The sequence below is a fragment of the Mesitornis unicolor genome, unplaced genomic scaffold, assembly GCF_000695765.1.
Source record: "Mesitornis unicolor isolate BGI_N332 unplaced genomic scaffold, ASM69576v1 scaffold1557, whole genome shotgun sequence".
Classification (NCBI taxonomy): domain Eukaryota; kingdom Metazoa; phylum Chordata; class Aves; order Mesitornithiformes; family Mesitornithidae; genus Mesitornis; species Mesitornis unicolor.
Window position 1 is genome coordinate 241,060 of NW_010198284.1, and position 21,631 is coordinate 262,690.

Genomic DNA, 21,631 nt, shown 5'->3' on the forward strand with positions numbered 1-21,631 from the left:
CTAGGCTCTTATGAGCAGTAAGTAATATGCAAGCAGGTGGAGTTTTAGGAAAAAAAGATCTTTAGGGAGCAGGGATAAAGGCCAGCATTTTGAACAAAAAGTCTGCATTTTCCTGATATTCTAGAGCTTTGTGTGTTGCATAAAAGCAGGTTCATCTGAAAACTCTCTCTCCAGTCCTGCCACAATTCACTGGTGTGAGTTTGGATTGAATACTTTTTCTGTTCCCTGTTTTTTTTCTGCTCAGCAATTCTTCCCCAGAATGACAGAGGGACAGACCAATTATTCCTCTCCAGTTAATCCACAAGGATTTATGCATTTTCAGGAGTTCCCACTCAGCTATCCCATCCGGTTATTCTTCCTCTGATATGTTTTGCTAAGACAGATTTCCCTGTGAATCCAAGTACTCATTTTGCTCATAAGGAACCTTTCTGGAAGGATAAATTTCCATACCCTGCCTTATGAAAGCAAGTAGGAGGGGCTACCTCCTAATTTTCTAAGGACTTTGTCTTTGAAGTCCAGCTGACAGGTGAGAAAAAACTGGCCTATTCCTCATCCACATGAGGACTAAAATGGAGCGCAAAGTATTTATCACCATCTTTGTTACATTTCTGAGAGATTTAATAGTCCCCAGAATTGTTCATTTCTTAAGAGCTATGTGCTATTAAGCTGAGGCATTATTTAGCAATTGGTGCTGTCTCAAGAGGATAATTACTCAGAAGTATCTATTTGAAAATTCATCTACTGCTAGTTGTATAAATGTCTACAGTGCCTGAAGTATTTAAATACTGAGAGGCTTTATGATTAAAGTTACCATATTACAATATTTAACAGAATAGTGGATTTCCATTAATATTGTGGGTGCTTAGATCCAGATGCTGGTATTTTGTCAGTGACTCATGGGAATCTGCACCTACTGATGTCAATCCCACCAAGTAAAAGAAAGTAGGTACGCTGTGTGTCCTGGTACATCCCTGGGTTCAGAAATGGATGCAGTTGATCTCTCAAGCCAAAAAAGCCCCAGCGTACCTGCGTTACAGCACTGCTGAGTTCGGAGGGAACGTGACAGCTGCCAAAATGGTATTGCCCATGCTAGACGTGATGATGAAGTGCTTTGTGAAGGAGGACAGGGAGAGTCTTCAATATTTGATCCAAAGCAGAGAAATGAATAGGGTCTCTCTCTAACTCTGCCACTTAATTGCAAAGGAACTTGTGTGGGTGTAAAGTCTTTGATAACCCGAGTGAACAGTCAGGTTTTAATGAAATTGGTCAATGTGCTCTAAAGTTATTACAAGGGACTGACATGTCATCTGCAGACACACACACAAAGCAGGATCATATAAATCTCATTTTGTAGTTTAGCTAGGTTAAAAAGATGACTCTGAGCATGCACATATAGTAATGAACATTAAATTAGTTATTGCCACTCAAGGAAGAGTTCCTAGAGTCAATACAGAAAGCTGTCTGAACACATGAGCTTAGTGCTCAGCGGTAGCAAAAAGGCAAATAGGAAGATTAGACATTATTAGGAAGTGAGTAAGATCAACAGGAAAAACCTGTACTTCATGGTACTCCATGGTACATATGACTTGGGCAGTTCTGATTGTATGTCCCAAAACCGTAGAGGCCCTTCAGTGATACAAAACACCTCCCATGAGACAAGGAGCTAAATAGGTGTTGTGACATCTTAGTTTTAGAAAAGATGACTAAGGGCACGTGATTACAAAGGTCTGTGAAATTTCAGAGTACTTAAATGAATGTTAATTCATTTACGATACAACTGAGGGTCTGACCCCAGAAAGACAGAAGTTGCACATTCAGTAGCAAGGAACACGTTTCATGCAGTGCATCAAAGTACATGAATTGTGGAACCCCTTGTGAAATGATCTTAGACTGGTCAGCAATAAATGTAGGTTGGAAAGAAGATTTAACAGAGTTTTGGACAAACCAAAGCATGGTCCTTGTTCAGCTTCCAGCTCAGAAAGGACTCTGAGGCTTGCTGGAAGCTGCAGGAGTGTAGCTAAGGCGACAGTTGTTGTTTCTCCGTGTAAACACGCACTGACGTGTTTTTACTTTTCATTAGCGCTTGGTACTTGAGGCAGGACACAGAGCCAGATGTACCTGTGGCCTGAACCAAGTGTTTTTGTGAGAGGTCTCCAGGTCTATGTTAGTGCAGCCTGGAGTGTCAGACAGCATCCACTGCAACCCTGCTCTCGACAAGATCAGTGTGTGGCTTTGCTAAGAAACTACGGAAAGACGGCACCTTGAAATAATGTAAAAAAGACCTGGCTACCTTTGGAGGTATGTGCTCTAAATGAGAAGGGAACGGAGCTGGGAGCTAGCAGATCAAAACTGGTTTTTTGTAAATCGCTGATGTAATTAATGGATGCACTTGTGCCACCTGTAGCCCTTGGCTGGCAGTCTGTGTGTAAAGGAAGCTCTTGAGAGCGAAAGGGCCAGATGATGTATTGATGAAACGAGGAGATTAAATACAGTGCTTGCAATTTCATGATCTCCTGGGATCTCTGGACCCTGTAATACCAGCACACCAACCACCGCGTGACTGGGTGTTCTGGGAAGGCAGTCGTGATCCTGAGTGCGCTTTGACCTGCTCAGAGCAGCAGTGTGGGAGGCTACCAGAGCTGCCGCTGACTTCACCTGAATCGCCAGCAGCCATTTGGCATGAGAGATACGGGTGCTGTCTCTTCTGTCTTTGCCCTTTTCTTCCCCTATCTCACTTCTTTCCCTTCCTATCGCTTTCTTCCTTCTGTGCAATACGAGTCTGGCGTGGTGAGCCCAGACACACTCCCTTTCACAGCGCTGCTGCCATCCCATGACTGGCGAGGCAGGGAAAAGCTGTGCCCTGTGCCACCTGACAGGACTTACCGGGTGCTGGAGAGGCTGGTAACAGCTGCTTCCGTTGCCTGTTTTCCACAGAAATGAAGTTGCAATTATCAGTCATAGAAGCTGCGTTATCTGTGCATTTCTTTTCCTTTTGCTGTTAAATTTTTTTCTGCAGAAATTAGGACTGGACTCCAGAACTACCTCTAGCCTATCTCACCTGTGTTTCTGAAGAAGAATAGTTGTCACCACATTTAAAACCATCTAAAGATTGTCCTTGAAAGAAAAGCCTATTTGCTAACAGAGATGGGGATAAGGCAAATGGTGAAGCACAAAGACTTAATTGTTTATATTTGAAATTCTTTATTTTTCTGTGCTGTTCTTGACTTTTATCCTATATCATTCATAAAAGGTTATAAAGACGTTTAAATCATTAGCGTTGCCATGGAGCTGAGCAGCCTGGGTCTGTGCTCTCAACTCAGACCAAGTCTGACTGTTCAGTGTTACAGGCAGGGTCATGTTAACACCTTAGCCTATGACTCTTCATACTCCGTTTTATTAACATGAGTGAGCCAAGATGTTGGATGCTTTTTCCCCAGGAGCTGTGGGCTCTGCTGCTGGCGGGCAGGATGAAGTTCTGAGTGACTGGTGGACACTGTTAAATGAACAGCGTGTAGTTCAATTCCCTCAAGAGCAAACAGATGACATTGCAGTTGTTGGGTTCAGGTCGCATCACCACCTTTTCTCTACAGCTATGAGAGCAAGGTTGCTTGCTTTTATTAAGTGAATAGGGGGTTTATTGAGTAAACACAAGGCTTTCTTTTCCAGGGCTCTGATTACAAACCTGCAATATTTCTGTCATAAGTTGACCTGGGAGGCTTCTCGTAGTGAAGTGTTAGCATTAGATGTTGACAGCCTTTGGAGCGTGTGTGTTTGATGGGGGATGCTGTGGAAGGAAACCAGGCACACCGGATTAAAGAATAAAGCTAGCCAGGGGGAAGGGTAGGAAAAAATTGTAAGGGGACATGAACCATCAGAGACAACAGACCCTCGCCCTCTGCAGGAAGCACTGCTGCTCCTGAGGGGTCCACACAGGAGTCAGAAGGTGGTACCTGAACCTAATTTAAGAGAGAAAATGCTGCAATATGAGTATGACCTTTAAACCATGCTGGGGCATGGCTGTTTTGTGTATCTGCTGAGGAGGACCCTGTTCTTTTTCTGAAATGTCCCAGTAACCAACAGTAGCATATTAGTGACATTCGCTAGTGGAGTGACGGAATGGTTATTTTGTTGAAACTGGACATTTTGGAATATCCTCTGGCTTGCTAGGTGGTTGGTTCCAATCAAGGATGTGTGGTTAGAACATCATTTGCACCATGTCTTCTTAAAATGTATTAAGTTCACTTTAAAATTCTCTTTGAGATACTGTTCTGGGTTTAATCTCCTTTCATTATTTGAGCGCAGCGTATGCTTACCTTTTTCTAAACTTTTATTACAATAATAGCAAAGTTTAAAATTTAAATGAAGGCTTTAACTTTAATTCTGTTCCTTGAGCCGTGGCGTATTTTAAATCGGTGGCGGTATATTTGAACAATATGTTTGGCAATACCCGGCTGACCAAGACTGGGGTTTATGCAGTTTTTATGAGTAGTTTCATCTCAGATTTGTGATTCATATTACATCTTGTTATAAAAAGGTTAAATAAAAGAAATGTAACTTTTATAGAACATAGACTGTAAACAGACTCTTAAATGAATCAGTGATTTGTAGGTTAATATTTGAATTTTTAACTTGAGTGCCACACTTTTAATATATTTCAAGCTTCTTGATCCAAAGCTTACTTTAAATTCTGAAGGTGTGCAATTGTTTGCTGTAATCTCAAGAGAAGATAAGCATGACATCTGGTTCACACCTGTGGTTTTAGGGATAAGAGTGTAGCTGCTTTATGTATTATTCAAGGCACTCTGTTGAAACTGCAAGGAATTTGACTCTTTGAGGCCCTTTGTCCCTAGGTTTTTATACTTGCTTAAAGTAAACGTGAAATATAGGAGTCTTCTCTCGGTGAATATTGAACAGACTATTTATTCCAACTTATGCCTGCTGCCAGAAGGGAAATTAGTTATGCAGGTTAATTATCAGATTTATGATAAAGACTTTACTTGTGCTACTCCCATATTTCAGAAGTTCCATTGAGGCATTTCGAGCTGTGACAGATCATCACCAGGAGAGGTGAATGTAAAGGTGACACCTGCAGCGGTGTGGTTTTGTATGGCAGGTGATGCCCTCCCTGCCCACCACAGCCCCAACCTTGGCCCCAGGCAGCCTGGAGTATGCTTGCTGTGACAGGGAGAGGCTGCACCATTTTTCAGCATTACCAGTTTCCATTCATGGTTGCAGGCACAACCCAAGTGTCTGGGACTGGTGGAGACAGCAGTGGCATGAGCAAGAATTAATTTGGTTGGGCACTTCTAGAGCCACAGACACCCATCGTGTGGAGAAAAGCCAGCAGCTGTCATACTGAAAACCAGAGCTTGTATGGTGAATTGTTCAAATGTGAGATGCTGAGGCAGAAGGGGAGCTTTCAGAAGTGCACAGATGTGAGCCAGGGTGGAAGTGCGACTCTGGCTTGAGGCTCATTTTCACTCTCTGGCTTGAGGCTCGTTTTTTTATTGAAATGCAGAGTAGAGGGAAGGGACGAAGCTGGCATAGAGCCTTGCTGAGCAGGGACCCAACTGTGCATACCTCCCACCAGGAGGGGCTGCTGAACGCTGTGCTGAACCAAAGCTGGTAAAATTTGGGCTCAAACACCAGTGTTCACCAGGAGTCCAAAATGCTTTCCTTTCAACATCAATGAGCCCTTAAAAATGTGAAGTGTTAAAGCTGAGAGGTTGTTTTATTCCCGTTATAGAAGGTGATGCCACGGGTGGACAGCAGTCAGATGCACCAAGGGAGTCTCGACACGGCATCTGCAGGCAGGTACCAGTGTGTGAGCGGGCGAGAGTTAGATTTGTGTTGCTGTTTTGTGGACATGGAAGAATAACTTTGACATTTAGCAAAGCGCCATTACAGACTCTTTGCAAATGGGTTTGCAGATGTGACAGTAGACGAGGCTGTAACTTGAAAAGGCTGAAGAATTTCTAACTCTTCAACCTTTCTGACAATTTTGCTGCTTAATTGAATATTTTGTTTCTTGCTCTGTTGAAGTCCAGTTCATTTTGGTTTGCTGGTGTTAATACAGAATCATGTCCTTAACCAGCTGGTGCCATTAGGGTGGTGTATTCAGCTGCTCTGCATGTGTGTCTGTACCCAAAGTTGCTAAGACAAGAAGTTTACAAGTTTCTTAACACTGCACTTCAGATATGTGCAGACTTCGCTTTCAACTCAGGTAAAACAGAGGATAACAAAAAAGAATAAAAAAAGCAAAAAAAGCTATGCAGCACGCGAGAACATGAGAGGCAGAATACAGCGATATTTCATGCAAGGTTTTCCAAGAGGCTGGAGAATTTGGGTAGGCACCCCGTGGTGGTGGTAGGATTTCAGCTTGAGGTATTTCCAAGAGATCGCCAGTTTTAGAAGGGATATAGCGTACCCACTTCTTACATATTAAGCCCTTTTGAGAATCCTGAAGTAAACCACCCAAATTAAGCAGCTGCACTGGAAAAATCCCTCCTGTGTTCAAATGAGAAGTCTGTGGCAGAACAAGTGCTGTCCCTACAGCACAAGGCTGGCCCACCCTCCTCCAGTAATCTGCAATTAGTCACTGAGACTTCTGATGCTGAGCACCCTGCTTGCTTTAGCTCTGGGATTACGATGCTGCATTAAACAGATGTGTATTCTGCAATACACATATTATTTTTTACCCTCTGTTATGAAGCCCACCAAGTAAGCTCTTCTCATGAGCTGGTTCTGCTGTAATTGCCCATATACTTCACAGTTCATAAATAAAAATAACTCTGCAAGTGTACAGCCCGGAGGATTTCACATCCCCTCAGAGATAGGAATGGCCTTTCGCCGAGCAAAATGCTTCTGAAAACGTGCCCCATCTGCTGCATGGCTTTGAATCCAGAGATGCATCAAAACTATAAATATCTCAAAATTTGTTCGGAGGCATTTTGAAGATCATTAAACCTCATGCCTCCTCCTGCTTAAAAAAAAAAAAAAGGCCGAAAAAAACCTCCAACCAACCCAAAACCCCACAGAAACCCAAGTAAACCACACAGGACATTCTGAATCCCACAGTACAAAAGGAATAATTTGTACTAAGATGTGAGCTCTCAGAGGAATAAATGCGTGTTGGACATGATGATCTCGGAAGTCTTTTCCAACCGAGCGATTCTGTGATTCTGTGTGCTAGTGCATCTTTAAAGTGAATGGTATATGAAATTGTATTAATCACACATGCTAGGAAACATGTGCTTTTGTGGGGTTTATTTTTAAAGCATATCTTCTATCTTTTCCCTGAAGAGCGCTGAAGTGTTTTTGCTAGGAAATTCCAGCAGTTCTCTCCATTCTGGCAGCACTTCCTGATGTTTAAGAAAGCAAATGGGTTTAGCATAGATGGTTTGGATATTGGAGTTTAAAACTCTTCAGTTGTTTGGTTCTCCTTGTAGGAAAACGATGGCAAACAGATGAAGAGGAGATCTGAAACAGTCACTTTTGGGTTGAGTTCAGAGCTATTCTGTTCATGCCATCAATCCATCCGGCTTGTTTTCAGTTACTGTGGCGTTTGGTGCTTAGCCACTTCCTAAATTGCCTGTTTCAGGTTTTCACCCCTGCCAGCAGCCTAAGTGTTGCTTCTAATTTTTCCGTTTGGACAGTTTTAAAAAGCGAAGTTTGCCTCTTGCTGCAGTGGGAGGCCCAGCATTGTGCATTCCCACAAGCGTGTGCTCACTGTCTTGTTTGGAATATGCCGTGATTGGACACAGCCACTGTGGGTGAGACTCAGACCTACCCGATAAATCAATCAAGAAGTCTCTGGCAGAGTCAGGGTCCGGTAGTGGAGCTGAGGACCAGTGAGAGCCCCCAGCTGACCTGGGAGGTGCCCTCAGGGGTGTGTGGGTGCAGTGCCTTGCTTGCAGTGTCTGCACCCAACTCCCATGGCGTCGGCTCTGTGTCGGGTAGGAGCTGTCTAGAAGTTGGTACCATATTAAGAGGTGATGTACTGTCTCCATGAGGTACTCTTCTTATTGTAATATCAAGCAAATGAACAGCAACCTCATTTTTTTTTCTCCAACTCCACTCCAAATGGTAGTTTATTTCAGATGTTTTTCAATTGTTTGTCATTCTTCCCATTTATTCCCAGTCTTTTGTATTTTTCTTCATAAAACATCCAGTTAAAGGAGGAATGGGCAATGATTATAGTTTACACATGAGAAAATGAGCCCCAAAATGGGCAGTGATTTGTGCAAGATAGCAGAAACTCTCTACCGGTCTGGGAAGATGAGCCTTTGCAGTCCAAGGACTGGTAGGCTGCTGCTTCTGCTCAAGTTACCAAAAGAGCTGATTTGTAAGAACTGCTTCTACCCAAAAATCAGAATACTGAACTATTTGTCTCTCATTGGGCTTTATGGGCTTCTTAATCTTTTCAGGAGGGAAGGAGCTTTGCATTTTCAAGGTTTTTCTCACAGGCACAAAGGCAATAGCCACAGTGAATTTTAAATGGCAGTGAAGATCCTCCTGGAATCTCTTCACTCCAGATCCCTTGGACTTTAAGTGAAATACCGTATGTCAGGAACCCTCTGATGGAGGGATACAAATGAGCAATACTGTGTGGTGTAATCTTTTATCCTTTTCTTTATTTCACCTCCTCCTCTCCTTGGATCTCTTCCATCCCTTGGACATGTGGTTCACATCCTTTTTACGAGCTGACTGAGCACCCTATTGTACACTTACCACCCACGTTTCCAGAAAAAGAGCCTCCTAAATTTGAGAGTCTAACAAGACGCTGTGGTGTATCTGGATACACAGGTATAATTACCACAGGACGAAAGTAGTTAAACGTTTTTAGAAGATGAGAAAAAGAGGAAAGGTTCAAAAAAGCCTCCTGCTCACTGTGCTTCAATTCTTGTTTACATCTTAGTATTAAATTGTTAGTGTTATCATTTCCTGTGTTTGGAAGGAGGTCAGATATGAAACAACACTTGTAACAAGGCGGAGGATCAGAAATGAGAGACACTGCGTGGGGAGGTAATAACCACAGCTCTATAATTCAGGGGTCTTGTGTGTTGTTAAAGAGAAGACTTACTGCTGATTTTTTGTTGGTTTTGAATGATTTATAACATTTTAGTTGTGGTGGAGTGTTGCAATCTATGTTGTCATGGAAATTCTATTGAATTTATAGTTCCATTTATCCAAAACGATTTTCCAGACTTCATTTCATGGTGAATCATATGGCTGTTACTTGGAGTACAAAGCAATCGCAGAAAGTTTCATGTTATGGAAAGCATAAACACTGAAACCGTTATTTTCATATTATGGAAATACAGATGAATGCGACATACAGCTTTTTAGCATCAAATATGCCTTCATTGTGTAATGACTCAGTGTATATACACAAGAGTGTGTTTTCTTGTTTGGGATGGGAGCAGGCCTAAAGGGCATTTATTTGTGGCAGTACAAACCAGGGGCGTTTCTGGCTTGCCAGGGTGCTTCTCTCTTAACATTCGAGTCTTAACACTCGAAATACAAAGTGATGTGGCCATGATCCAGCAACGCACTGGAGCCCAGGGCGATCCTACGAGCATCGTGTTGCCTCGCTGTTCCTGCTGGGTTGTTACCGGACCCCTCGCAGGTTGAAATGCTTTTCAGAATTCGGGGCAGAACGTGCAACAACTGCCAACTTTCAGGTTGAAAACGACGATGGAACTGCTTAGCCTCAACTTCTAACATAGATGCATCTACTGCGTTGTTTGCAGACAACAAAGCAATAATTAATGCTTACTATTAAAAAAGATCAAAGAGTAATTTATCATACTTCTAAGGCATGCGGCTGTCTAAATTGAGTTAAATTCTGTTGTTTCACTTGTATGATCTTTGCTCTTCCTGTTGTTTCAAGTCCGTTCGTTTTTGTTCAGCCTAGCATTGTGTTCATTATCAAGTTGCAATTACGTTAGGGCAAAGACCCTGTCTGACTCTTTGTTTTGCAATTTACCCAGCGTACTTTTAGGCGCTGTAAAACACTAAGTTATGACATTCAAAATACATCTCTGTACCTGCCTAACTACAGTTAAAAATTCACTGATGAATAATAGACTAGGCAGGAAAAACATGCCATTATCTGCTCCTGTTCAACTTTATCTTTTAAAAAGAATGCAGTATACTCTATGTTATTACATTGAGCTCTAGTAGGAGAACTGGAAAACATCACGATTCGCTCTTCCCCCCGCCTTTTCTAAGCAGATTTAGAATATGTTATAAATGATAAGTTTCATGGGTTTTTTTTAAAAAGAGAGTGTAATGAGAAGTCAAACATCAGATTTTATTGTCCCAGTGTACATCTCACACTCCAGTAAACACACAGACTGCAGGACAGTTATTCTGAATTTTCATTGCTGCAGTGACTATTACATTTTGTCTGTAGAAGATTTTTATTCCAGCCAAATGGATCGCATCATCCAGTTTGCCACAAATCTATGCACATATTTAAAGCAAGAGTAAGTTACATGCGGGCTTTCAATTAAGAAAAATCATGTATGATTCATAATCTTAGCAGAGAATTTGTTTTTTGTGCGAGAGGTTTTAGACCCAGCTGTAAAAGTGGCTGCGAATAAATTATTCTTACAATATAAGCAGCAAAGCTAGTAATTCAAAATTAGTACGTTCAGTGATTAACTCCATCATTTAAAGCAAACATTTAAAAAATTTTGTGTTGCCGCTCTGCGAAGATTTGCAGTCTACCTGCGATGCCTGTGTGTTTTGCTCCTCTGAAAATGCTCTCAGTCTCTAAAGCAGTACAGAATCAACCACGTATCTGTTGCCTCTGCGTCCTGCCACCTGATTCATCCAAAAATTGGCTGGCCTATAAAACCTTTTTTTTCTTTTTTTTTTTAGCTTTAAATTGCATGGTAGTCCTTGGATTGCTGGGAGGAAATGAGCGGAAAGCTAATTCTGATGATCTTTTCCCTTCCACCAGAATTCCTGATACTATTGAATATTCTCTACTCCACATCTGTGACAGCACAATGAGCCTTTGTTCATTTTTTAATCTAGAGAGAAATCTGCTGTAGGAGGTTGCACAGGGTGATAGCAGTCCAATTTAGAAGTCTCAATTATTTATTTTTAAAATACTTGGCATCTGTCTATGGAAAATGTGCTTGCTTGGTTTCCAGTCTCTTAGAATTGCTTTGAACTCGCTTACATCTTCTGGGATCTATCAAATGCTCATTGTGGCTTTTCTCTCATAAGCACTGAATGAGTTTAGCCATGATAGTCTGTACTGGATGTAAACTTTTTGTCTTTGTAGTGGGGTAATAAGAGCAAAAAGATGTCGTGCACAGGAATGGTGATTTCTGTCTGAGTGTCTGTCTTGCCAAGCAGAGGAGGAGCATCCAAGCACAGAGCTGGAGCCTTTTATTTGTGCCAGGGAGAAGTCATTCATTTGAATCAGGCTCAGTTTTTGCAAGCCAGTGACATTTCATAAAGAGGGTTTAGTCACTCAGAGGCAATTGTACTTAATAAAATCAGAGCTGATCTCTGGTGGGCAGTATTTCTCAGTGTTACACACGCACATTTTGGACAGCCTGCCCTTACAAGATGAGCGTTGTGGCAGCCCCATTTTCAGTCGAACTCTCTTAAGCACAGAGCAGGGCCTGACATTTTCCCAGCTCTGGAGAACACCAGATTTCTGTAGAAACGGGAAAAATGCGGTTTAAGAAAGGTGTTTCTGCAGACAGTAGGGTGACCCCAAGGAAGAGGGGACTGCCTGCCCCGTGGCAGGATGGAGGAGTGGTGTAGCTGGTAGGAGCACGGAGGCAAAGATGCTCCAGGCTTGGGAATTACTCAGTGTTGGATGCGTGTGGTTGTCAGCTGGAAAAAGGCCTGGAGTGCTTGGAAACTGCAGTGGTTGGGCACTGGATCTTCCTGGATGGAGGAGACTGGAAAACATGACATGGTTTTATAGGGTGACTGGCAATTGTCTCCTGGGTTATGGCAGAGTGAGGGTTTTCTCTCTAATCCTCTGCATTTGTAACATTCTGGAGATTTTCCTCTTCAGTCCGATTTTTTCAGGCTTAATCTGTGCTTTGCAGCAAATCTCTCTCAAGTTTGAGTGAAAACAATTCAACTCTTTTAGAGTGTGAAGAGTGTCAAAGCATAAAGTTTTTCCATTACGAGCAAACTCTTGCCCTCTCCCTGCCTTGGTAAAGCTCTGTAGCTGCAGGAGTTGTTGGTACCATTAGAGGATGGAGAGTTTTCCCACAAGAAAGTGCCTTTGTGTCACTAGGGATGGTTTGTTTCAGCTTAGCCATATCAAAATACTAAAAATTTCAAGTCGCTTGGACACTACATGTTTTTTTGTAATGGCTCTTTACAAGGTAGATGTGAGAGTATTGCTGTGGTGCACAGCTGAGATTAAGGAAGTCCATGCGAGCCTTTCCCAGTCTTGTTAGCTGTAACGGAGCTAGATGTGAAAGACTTACAAATGGAGTGTATTGTGCTGTAGAGAACAGGAGTGCGATGCCCTCTGGGACCTGTGCCGCCGGGAAGGTATCTGGGGCACTCTCAGCAGGGATGTGTGGAACAGAGCTTTCTGACTGCAGTTGGTATCACACTGTAGAATCTACAAAGGGTATTTCAGGCTTTCCCATTGCTAAGAGATTCAGAGCCTTTAAAAAAATGGAAAATAGAAGCTATTGTGAAATCGCATTCAAGAATATGCAAAAAAATGAAGGTTTATGGTGCTGAAGTCAGGCAGCGCCACAATTCAGGTTGGACGAGCAAGCTTGGCTGATGCTCTGCTTTGCGTTTCACAACTAACGTATAATCAGATCCACATTTTCTTTAGCTTAAATGCCCCTTTGTTGCATTCTGTACTATTGCTTTGTATGTGCCAGGCAGAGACAGGAGGAGTCATTTACATGCAAAATGCACCACATATTCTATATACTAATTATATAATAAGAAGCAATAATGAAAATTTTCTGGCATGTTTAGGCCACTTAAGTATGCGGTGAAATTAATTTTATAGTTAACTGTCTTAATCCTGATTTGTACATAAAGAACATTATGCCATCCAGAGAAAATATTAAATTAAGTATCTACTGATAAATGCATTCAGGGTTATGTATGTTATCTGTGAAAGAACAAAAATACATTGGTTAGATTTACATTTTATTGTAAATTGGAGTAAAACAGATGAGACTGTTATTATGGAAGAGAACAATATGCGATCACGCAATTAGAAAACTGTCAAAATACAAATGCTCAGCGGTGTCCAGGTGTGGTTTTCTGAACAGCCTGAACCACGCAGCTTTGAGGGTGTAACTTTACCATCTTCTTAACATGGTTTTTGCAGTCTGTGTGTAAATTAGATAATAGCAATTCCCGGGAGATCCTACTTCCAAAATGTTCCTTCTAGCTGTATGAGCACATAAGGAAGGAAAGAAGCTACTGTATGACGGATGACGATAATTTCTCATACAAGACAGTTCCCCTTGACTTGATGGATGCAGAGAGAGGAACCGCGCTCTCTGGAAAAGCACCGGGGAGCGTTGCAGTGTGTATGGTAATCACGGCAGAGCGTGGTTCTTGATTAGTTTGTGAAATTGCACTGCTGAGACGAGGGATCTGAATTAAGCACTTCTTTACCAAAGCCCTTTGCACCGCTATCCAAAAGTGTATTGTAAAAATTAATTTCCTTAAAATGCTGTGAGCAAAATTGATCCAAAATGATTTTGGCATATGCTGAACTCACTCAGTGATACTTTTCTTCATAAACTCCTATGAGGACTATCTAGTGAAGTGTTTTATGTAAGGTATACCTAATTTTAGACTGTATTTTAAAAGGGTGTAAAATGTAATTTGTCAGTGTTTTGTGAACTTTTTGTCTGTACCAGCTAAATTGAAGTTTAGGCAATTTTACCTGAAACAAACTGTTTCTAATTTTTACATCAATGAATGGCTGTACCTCGGTCTACATTTGTTCAAAGCATGAGCTGTCGGGACCTGGAGGCACCACCAACTTTGTGAGCTATTGCCAGCATCTCTGTGTGTGCTGTGAATACACTGGGAATAGGAAGGCCAAAACAGGGGAAGAAAATTGCTTTCAAATTTTATGAAGCTGGAGTGAGTACTAGACAATTTTTTCATTTTTTGTGAGCCGTTTGGAGTGTGGTGTCATTTTATCCTCCGGCTGAAAGAAGTATGTCTGCCTCTGAAGAGGGTGATCTTCATCTTGGCCTTTTCTCTATATGGTGGTGTTTTATGAGATGTATAGGTACTTTGCCAGTATTATACATTACAGCCAATATATACAGTCAGAAGCCTGGGAATCAGTAAATATGAGTAGGACCATATCAGAGCAAGATAAAAAGGTATCACCTCATCTGGCAATATACAGAAATTCAGAAGATGGGAAAATACTTGCATTTGTGAATGCAGTAGGATTTGTCATGCAGGGAAAGTCCCAGACAGCCCCAAACAAGTTATTGGTGCCAGCAGAGCATCCACCTGCAGACGGACTTGCAAGAGGGAGCAATCGTCAGTGTGTTGGGAGGCACGGAAAGGCTTAGTTAGACCTTACGTCTCCATTTAACTGTGTATTGTGTGGCTGTTTCTTATCGCCCAGTAATGCTGTGAAAAGCCTGAATAGGTCAGATAAGGGGTGATGGGCTGCAGAGAAGCAGGAGCGGATGCGCAGGTTGAGGCAAGAGGCCGGTGACAGAGACGCCTGATGGGTCCCTTCCTGGTTCAGGGCTAGGAATGGTTTTTTTTTGCTGGTGTCAATGTGCACAAGCGAGCGTACGTGTTGGCCAACTGTCCTGCAGTAATGGGTGTACCAGTGCTGGTTGGGATGGCAAAATCCGTTGGAGAGGATCCCTGAATGGCCCCAGGAGCAACCTCTGCAAAGTCCAGTTCTTGTGCTTGGCTGTTACCATCAGGCATGTGTTTTTGATCGGTAACACGTAGAGCACACATGCAACAAACGGTACCAAGACTGGATTCATTCAAATGTACACACCTGCATGGTGTGATGTTGAGAAGGGAGCGTTGCATGTTTTAGACGAAAACCAGATCCCTTGGAGTAAACGATGGCTGGTGCAGATGGACTGACACTAGGGGCTCCTTTGGGACTGGCGAGGTTAACGACTGCTGCAAGAGCAGTGGTGCATTAGGATGCTGGCAGAAGTGGGAGCTCAGCCAGCGTGGGAAATGGAACAAGAACCATACAGGAAATGAGGAGCAGTAGCGCCCTCAGGCCTCTGTGAGTTGCCCTTATTCAGGGTGTATGTGTGTAGTAAAGTGGGATTGCTCAACAGCAAGGTGTTTGAAGGGAGCTGTGTCTTAGTCCTCCTATATTTGTGCATCTCAGACATTTGCTGTTTTGAGGTAAGCCATTTCCTCATCTGCTTTCACTTTGCCTAATTATTAATATTTATTATTCATCCTAAAATGGCATCGAAATATCTGGTCTTGTCTCTCTCGTACTTCTTGCCGAGTGCTGACGCCTTGGAAATAAAAGTCATGAGATGTAACTGAAGTCAGGGAGAAGTCTGACCCTAACTGATAGTCCTGAATATCAGAGGCTCATAAAAATGCATTGCTACAGAAACAGACTTTTATCTTACAAATTGCTTTAGGAGTAAAGGAATAGCTCTAAACATTGAAATCCTTTTCAAAAATTCTCTATGGTTTTTGAGATAAATATGTTTAGCACATTTTAACAGAGCAGGAGATGAGCCTGCAATGAGCAAAGAAATGAAGAGATCCTGGCAGAAAGCACCAAGTTTACCATCTAAACAGACTGGCCATACTGTTTATCCTTGGGTTTGTTATTAAAATGCATTGCATTGACTCTGTTCCCTGGTTACTGTCCCAGTAGGGCAGTCATGCTATTAATCAAGATGCTAGTTAAACAATATTGTTCAGCAGAATTCCTTTATCTCAGGTTCATAATGCTGGGTTTACATGCGACGTGTATGCATTACCTCATTTGAAAGCTGTATGAATCAACACTAATGTGATTTTGCTGTTGTTTTTAACTTTTACAGATGCAGATTTACTTCTACAATCCTGATGACTTTGACAGTGTTGGAACAGCGGTTCTAGAAAACAGAGTAGTAGGAGCCATGGCCGTGTTTTTCCAAGTAAGTTTAAACAAGGGCTATATCCATAAACCAAAGCATTCACCAAGTACTATTTAATTCATTGAATTGTTTCAAGCTTAATGGATGCATCTGTTTTCTTGTTCCCACCTGTCTAAGTGAAAGATATTTCATATTGTCTGTGTATGATTTAAAATGTAAATAAGTATATTTAGAAACACAATGAAAAATTTTGCATGAATTGTTCTGATTTTATAGCTACTTTACAGATGCAGATGGGAGAGCACATTTATCATGGAAGTTCCTTCACTGCTGAAGCACATTGCTGGGGTCCCTGGAATACTAACAAACCAACGTGAGCTGGTTCTGTTCAGAGAGAACTTAAAATTCAAACATAGCTTAGGAGAAAATTAATCAATAAGTTTCATCAATCTTATCTGTAGCAGCTTCTTCTAAATTGTCATAGTAACAAGTTCTTGAGCAGACCAGGTTTCCAAGTGAGCGAATTTATGCATCCCTGTTTTTAAGATGCATCCTCAGGAGCGGGACTGCTGGGTTAGCTCATTTGTTGGTTTGACACGCTCGAGAGCTGCGGTGCGGGGTAGAGACGGCTGCTTGCCATGGCTGCGGGTCAAACCACGTGGCACTGGTGTTCAGCAACGTGGGCTTTTTGTCATATTGCACCAGAAATGGAGGTTTTCCTCTGACTCGAGGGTGAATTGAACCGAGTGAGTTGGAGCAACTCCATGCCACCACGCTGGCACAGGCAGAGAGGTGGCTAATGAAGATTTCAGAATACCTCAAGGTGTTGCTTTTTCAAAAGAGAGAGAAGAGCAAGGGAACGTACCTCTGTGAGGTTTCACACTATTTTTTACTGGGGAAGAAAATGATCTTACAGTTATCTTTGTGAAGCCAGATAAAAAAGAATTTGCAAGTACCCATATGTAAATATCTCCCTTTTCCTTATGATGTTAGAGTGACAAGCCTGGCTCTGCTGCTCAAATTAACTAGGGTTGTGTTTTTCCATGTCACTGATTTTGATCAAATGCTTTGATAAGGAGAAAAGGACGGATCCTTGTATTGCATAAATTGCTGTAACTCTGCTGACATCAGGCTAGTGGAAGTAGGCATGTTAAATTCATCACTGTTGAATTCTGAGCACTTCTGCGGCGTTTTATGTTAGGGTAAAGTTGGTGGAGCTGCGATAATTTACAGTGGCATAGCAGGATGATTCCCCAGACTTCTTAATCTTGATGTGCTGTGGGAAGCATTGGACAAATTGAATTTGGCCTTACAAGGCAGAAGTTTAGAAACAGAACAACCGAAGGCACTGTTACTTGATTTATGCCGCAGCGAAGAGCTGCACATTATGCGCGTGTGCTGCGTCAGGAGCACGCGTTATGCCATGGTGTGCAATACGTGTTGTGTCATCATCTGTCTGGAATTAAATTGCTAAATTACCCTGATGTGCTTCACATGGTTTATGTGAAGCACTGCCCCATGTTGCACCATTTCCTAGTCTGTATGTGACATTTATTCTATACAACCCTGTTTTTAGGGGATCTTAAAATTGTAGTGGGACTGTGTTTTGTACTCCCCACCTGCAAAGCCAGGTGCTGCACTTACCACGAGTCCCACTTTGCACGATTCCAAGGGAGCCATTAAACTCACTAAAAATGACCCAAAATAGTCTGTAATGTTGTTTAAAAAAAAAATCATCTTTGATTGTAAGAGACCTCAGGCTCTTTAAGACCACAACTGAGTGTTGTGGTCCCCTCAGGGAAGCAGAAATCTATACTTTTCATCATTTCTAGCCCTGCAGGCCACAGGACATTAGGCTGTAAAGTCTGGATGATGGTGCAGCTGGGCTTCTCTGCTCCAGGAGTCATGAAATGTGAAGCCATTACTGATAAAGAGCCTCTGATCTCTTCCAGAGATGGGGCTAAGGTAATTCTTTGGCAAAATGACCCAGGGGCAACCTGTTTTGTGGCTGCAAGTGAATGGTTTTCTCTTTTTTGGGGTATTTTTTCCTCGCCTTTGGGTTGAAATGATAAATCAGTGGCATGCCACGGAACTTCAAAGTGTACCAGGTCTTCCCTCTGGATAGTTGTGCTCCCAAATGGAAAGCTGCTGAGGGAGATCTGTAGAGCCCAAGGACCGCTTTCTGCAAGGGCAAATGCTGAATTCTGGCCTGTGTAGGTAAACTTGAAGGACTTCAGTGTGGCAACTGCCATTTTGGTCATCATGAGAGTTTTCCAGCGCTTGTCTCATAGAACTTGAGGTTTTGTGCATAGGGTTATTAATTGATGGTGCTGATCCTTTGCAGATCCATACTGTGTTTGACCAAGGGGCTGTTTTATCCCTCAGCTGTGTATCAAGTGCTGGAGCTGGTGAACCACAACTTGGAAACACCTTCACAGCCAGTTTTGTTCAGAAATACTTGATGTTCCTTCAGCCTTATTCCCCAGGGCACCATGTGGATAAGCTTACCATGGCTGGGATTTCGTGCAACTAATTGAAAATCTGTCTTCTAAAACTGATTCTTAGTAACTTTTGAATGAAATGTCCCTTAGATGTCCATGGCCACATTTTGATTGGCAGCTTTGACTATTCAAGTACTAATTTTGTACTTTGCAATTTTCCAGGGCCATGGTCCCTTCTCTAACTCATTTATGTAGAACACAGCTTTAAAAAACTGTAGCAATAGAGGTCATGCTGCTTTTTACAAATACATTAGAAAACTGAATCGTGCGTGCTTTTCTATGTAAATATTTTAACAGAGAAATTATTGGATAGGTTCGCCATTAAGTTAAGACTTGGATTTTTGCTAATGCGTTAATGCTGTGTTGGAATGAATGTGTACTGCACTGACTGAATTTATAGTCTGGCAGGTGTTTTTTGTTTGACTGATGTTCACAAATGTTCCTTTGGAAATCAGGTTCTCCAGTGAGTGAATGTTATACTGAACTATATAATTATTGGTGAAACATTAAATAATTAAGAAGCCTCTTTCCTCCTGTTTAAATAATTTAACTTGCGCTACGTAAGGATTTTCTTTATTGAATTCGCTGTTTCGGGGGCAATTTCCAGGTAAAGTACATTGGTTCTGAACTTGGATAATTGAAGCACTTGTAATTGCTAATTAAATCTATGCTTTTCGCATTGTTTTAGTTGTAAACTCTGCTAGTAAAATCTATTTCAGTTTGCATGCTGCAGGTCAGTTGACCTGGCAAAAAAAAATTGCTAGTTAAAATCAGGAAACAATTATTGCCTATATAAACTGGCATAAGTGCTCATCTCTGGATTTCATTGTGGATAGACACTCAGAGGATCTCACATAAAATAGCACTGTGGGGACTCTATAGCAGGTAGTCTCAATTTGCAGTTGAGATGATCTGGCCTGAAATCTCCTGACTGGGCTCTGAAAGCTGATTTTTGCACTGGAGTACAAGCTGTAATGTTGAGGAAAAGGGTCCCATGGTACTTGGTCCCTTTTCTGAGCGTAGCATCACTTCAAGCATCGTGCTGTGGACTATTGTACGTACACGGGAATGCAGCAAATAACAAAATGATGGGTAATCTGGCCCTGCTGAAAATTCTTGCAGTCTTCTTTTGTGTAGCTGTGTATATGGGGCAGAATGAGGTACCTCAGTGTGCAAAATCCTAAAAGCACACAGACAAAACCTTGTACCATGTCGTGGTGTTTCCTTCAAGATCCCTTCTCGTCCTTACTGAGGCCACAGTGAGTGTGATAGAGGAGGAAAGCGACTTAGGAACCTCTCATCTTTTTACTTCAAATTATTTTAAAAGCTATTCAGCTGGAAAAAGCTGGAAAAGAGCGAAGGGAACTTCAGCCTGCTGGTGTCAGGTATAATAGTAAAGTCCATAACCATGCCTCACTGAGGGGGGAGGAATCAGCAGGGAAAACGGCTTTGCTCTTGAAGTGAGGGTCCCTGTGGTAAAAGTCAGTGTGTTTCAAGAAGGAGAGGGGATCAGAGTATTAGCAATGTGAATCTAAAGGTTCTTGGGTTGGTTTTTGTTGTTGTGAAAGAGACCTCACTTATTTTAGCAAAAATCCAATTCTTCTGGAGACAAGTGAGGTAAAGCCCATGGTTTCTCTTTGGTTCCTGTCAGGCCCTGTCTGTGGGGTCTCACTGGTTTCAGGACCTCTCAAGAGTTGCCTATGGCTGCATGTTGAGACCCACCAATCTGCTGAACACGCGGCACGTCCCATCCAGCCGGGCACTGCAGTCTTGATTTAAATGATGCTAACTTGCGTAATTGCTGCACGTGCTTAATTTCAGCATAAGGTTCAACTTGTACTTAATGATATTCTGGCTTCAGGCCTTGGTTAATTGTGAAGCCAAGCTGGTTTTGAAGCGAGCCAGGAGTGGAAGGGAAGGTCCAGATCTCTCACTGGTCCCTGAGTCATCCATTCATATATATACATGTAATCCATATTTACAAGTCACATTTAAAATGAGTAGTTACTTGGATTAAATGCATTCAGACATATTGCACGGCTCTGTTTTAACCATCTAACAATATAATTCATTGCACACTTCACTAGTTGCTTTATTAAAGCCAAACTTAAATGTGTTCAAAACAAACATATTGCTTTTGCATTTGAAATATTCATCTTTTGGGCCCGCGGTAGATTCATTACGGCAGAGAATACTTCATTCCTTGATTACTGCTGTGAAAAGACACAATACTGATTCCCTAAGCGCTCATCAAATATTCGATCGCTCCGAAATTCAGGAGGAGGTGATGGAATTCTTGTTCCTGCAGGGAGGGCATATAAATCTATTTTATTATTTGCAAAGAAAATCATCGGTGATTAGTTACCGTATCTCAGGTACTCAAACAAATCATCTCTAAAGAAGTTAAAGTAAAAATGAATTTTAAAATAACTTTTAGCAATGCTTTCATCATTAAAATTATCTTCGTAATGATGAGTGATGTTGATACCTCGATCACTCAAGAGCTTTAGAAGTGCAGGGCTAGATTTCTAAAGGTAATTAGGTACTTGGCAGCAAATATGCAACTAACGGTATTTTCAGAAGTATGTGATAAAAATCAAGGGTTCTCCAGCTCTTTTTCTGGGGATGCCATTCTTAATTCTTTTTTCCAGTACTGACAGTTTTTAAGGTTGTTGGAAAAAAATACTGTGCAGCACTTTTAGCTTTTAGATCTATATGTGTGTTATTTGTGTGTAAATGTCTTTATATTCGCTGCTAACTGATGTACACAGAGGTTTGTTCTTCAGTAGAACAAATAGGTTTTTGGTAGTCGTTTTTGGTGTGCTTTGTTAAGGCAATCAATAACTCACTTTTCACAGGGACCCAGATAAGCTAAACACAGAATAAATCAGTGGAACACCATCAAAGCCACTGAATATTTGGCACAAATACGCTTTTTTAAATGTATATTTCTCAAATAACAGAATTCAGCTTTTAACTTCCCTAGAAGACTTTTATTCCCCCTTCTTCTCTTTCATTAACTGTTTCGTGTGTTTTCCATCATAACCAAAT

General features: G+C 41.7%; 1 protein-coding gene across 1 annotated transcript in view; it reads left to right on the top strand.

The window, feature by feature from the left end:
• LOC104544270 (receptor-type tyrosine-protein phosphatase gamma-like) overlaps positions 1-21,631 on the top strand; it is a gene marked incomplete at both ends in the record, with an annotated part of 268,982 nt that overhangs the window by 154,582 nt on the left and 92,769 nt on the right. The window contains one exon of the mRNA XM_010189091.1: positions 16,044-16,139. Within this exon, the coding sequence (XP_010187393.1) occupies positions 16,044-16,139 (96 nt within the window). The remainder of the gene's footprint in view (positions 1-16,043; positions 16,140-21,631) is intronic.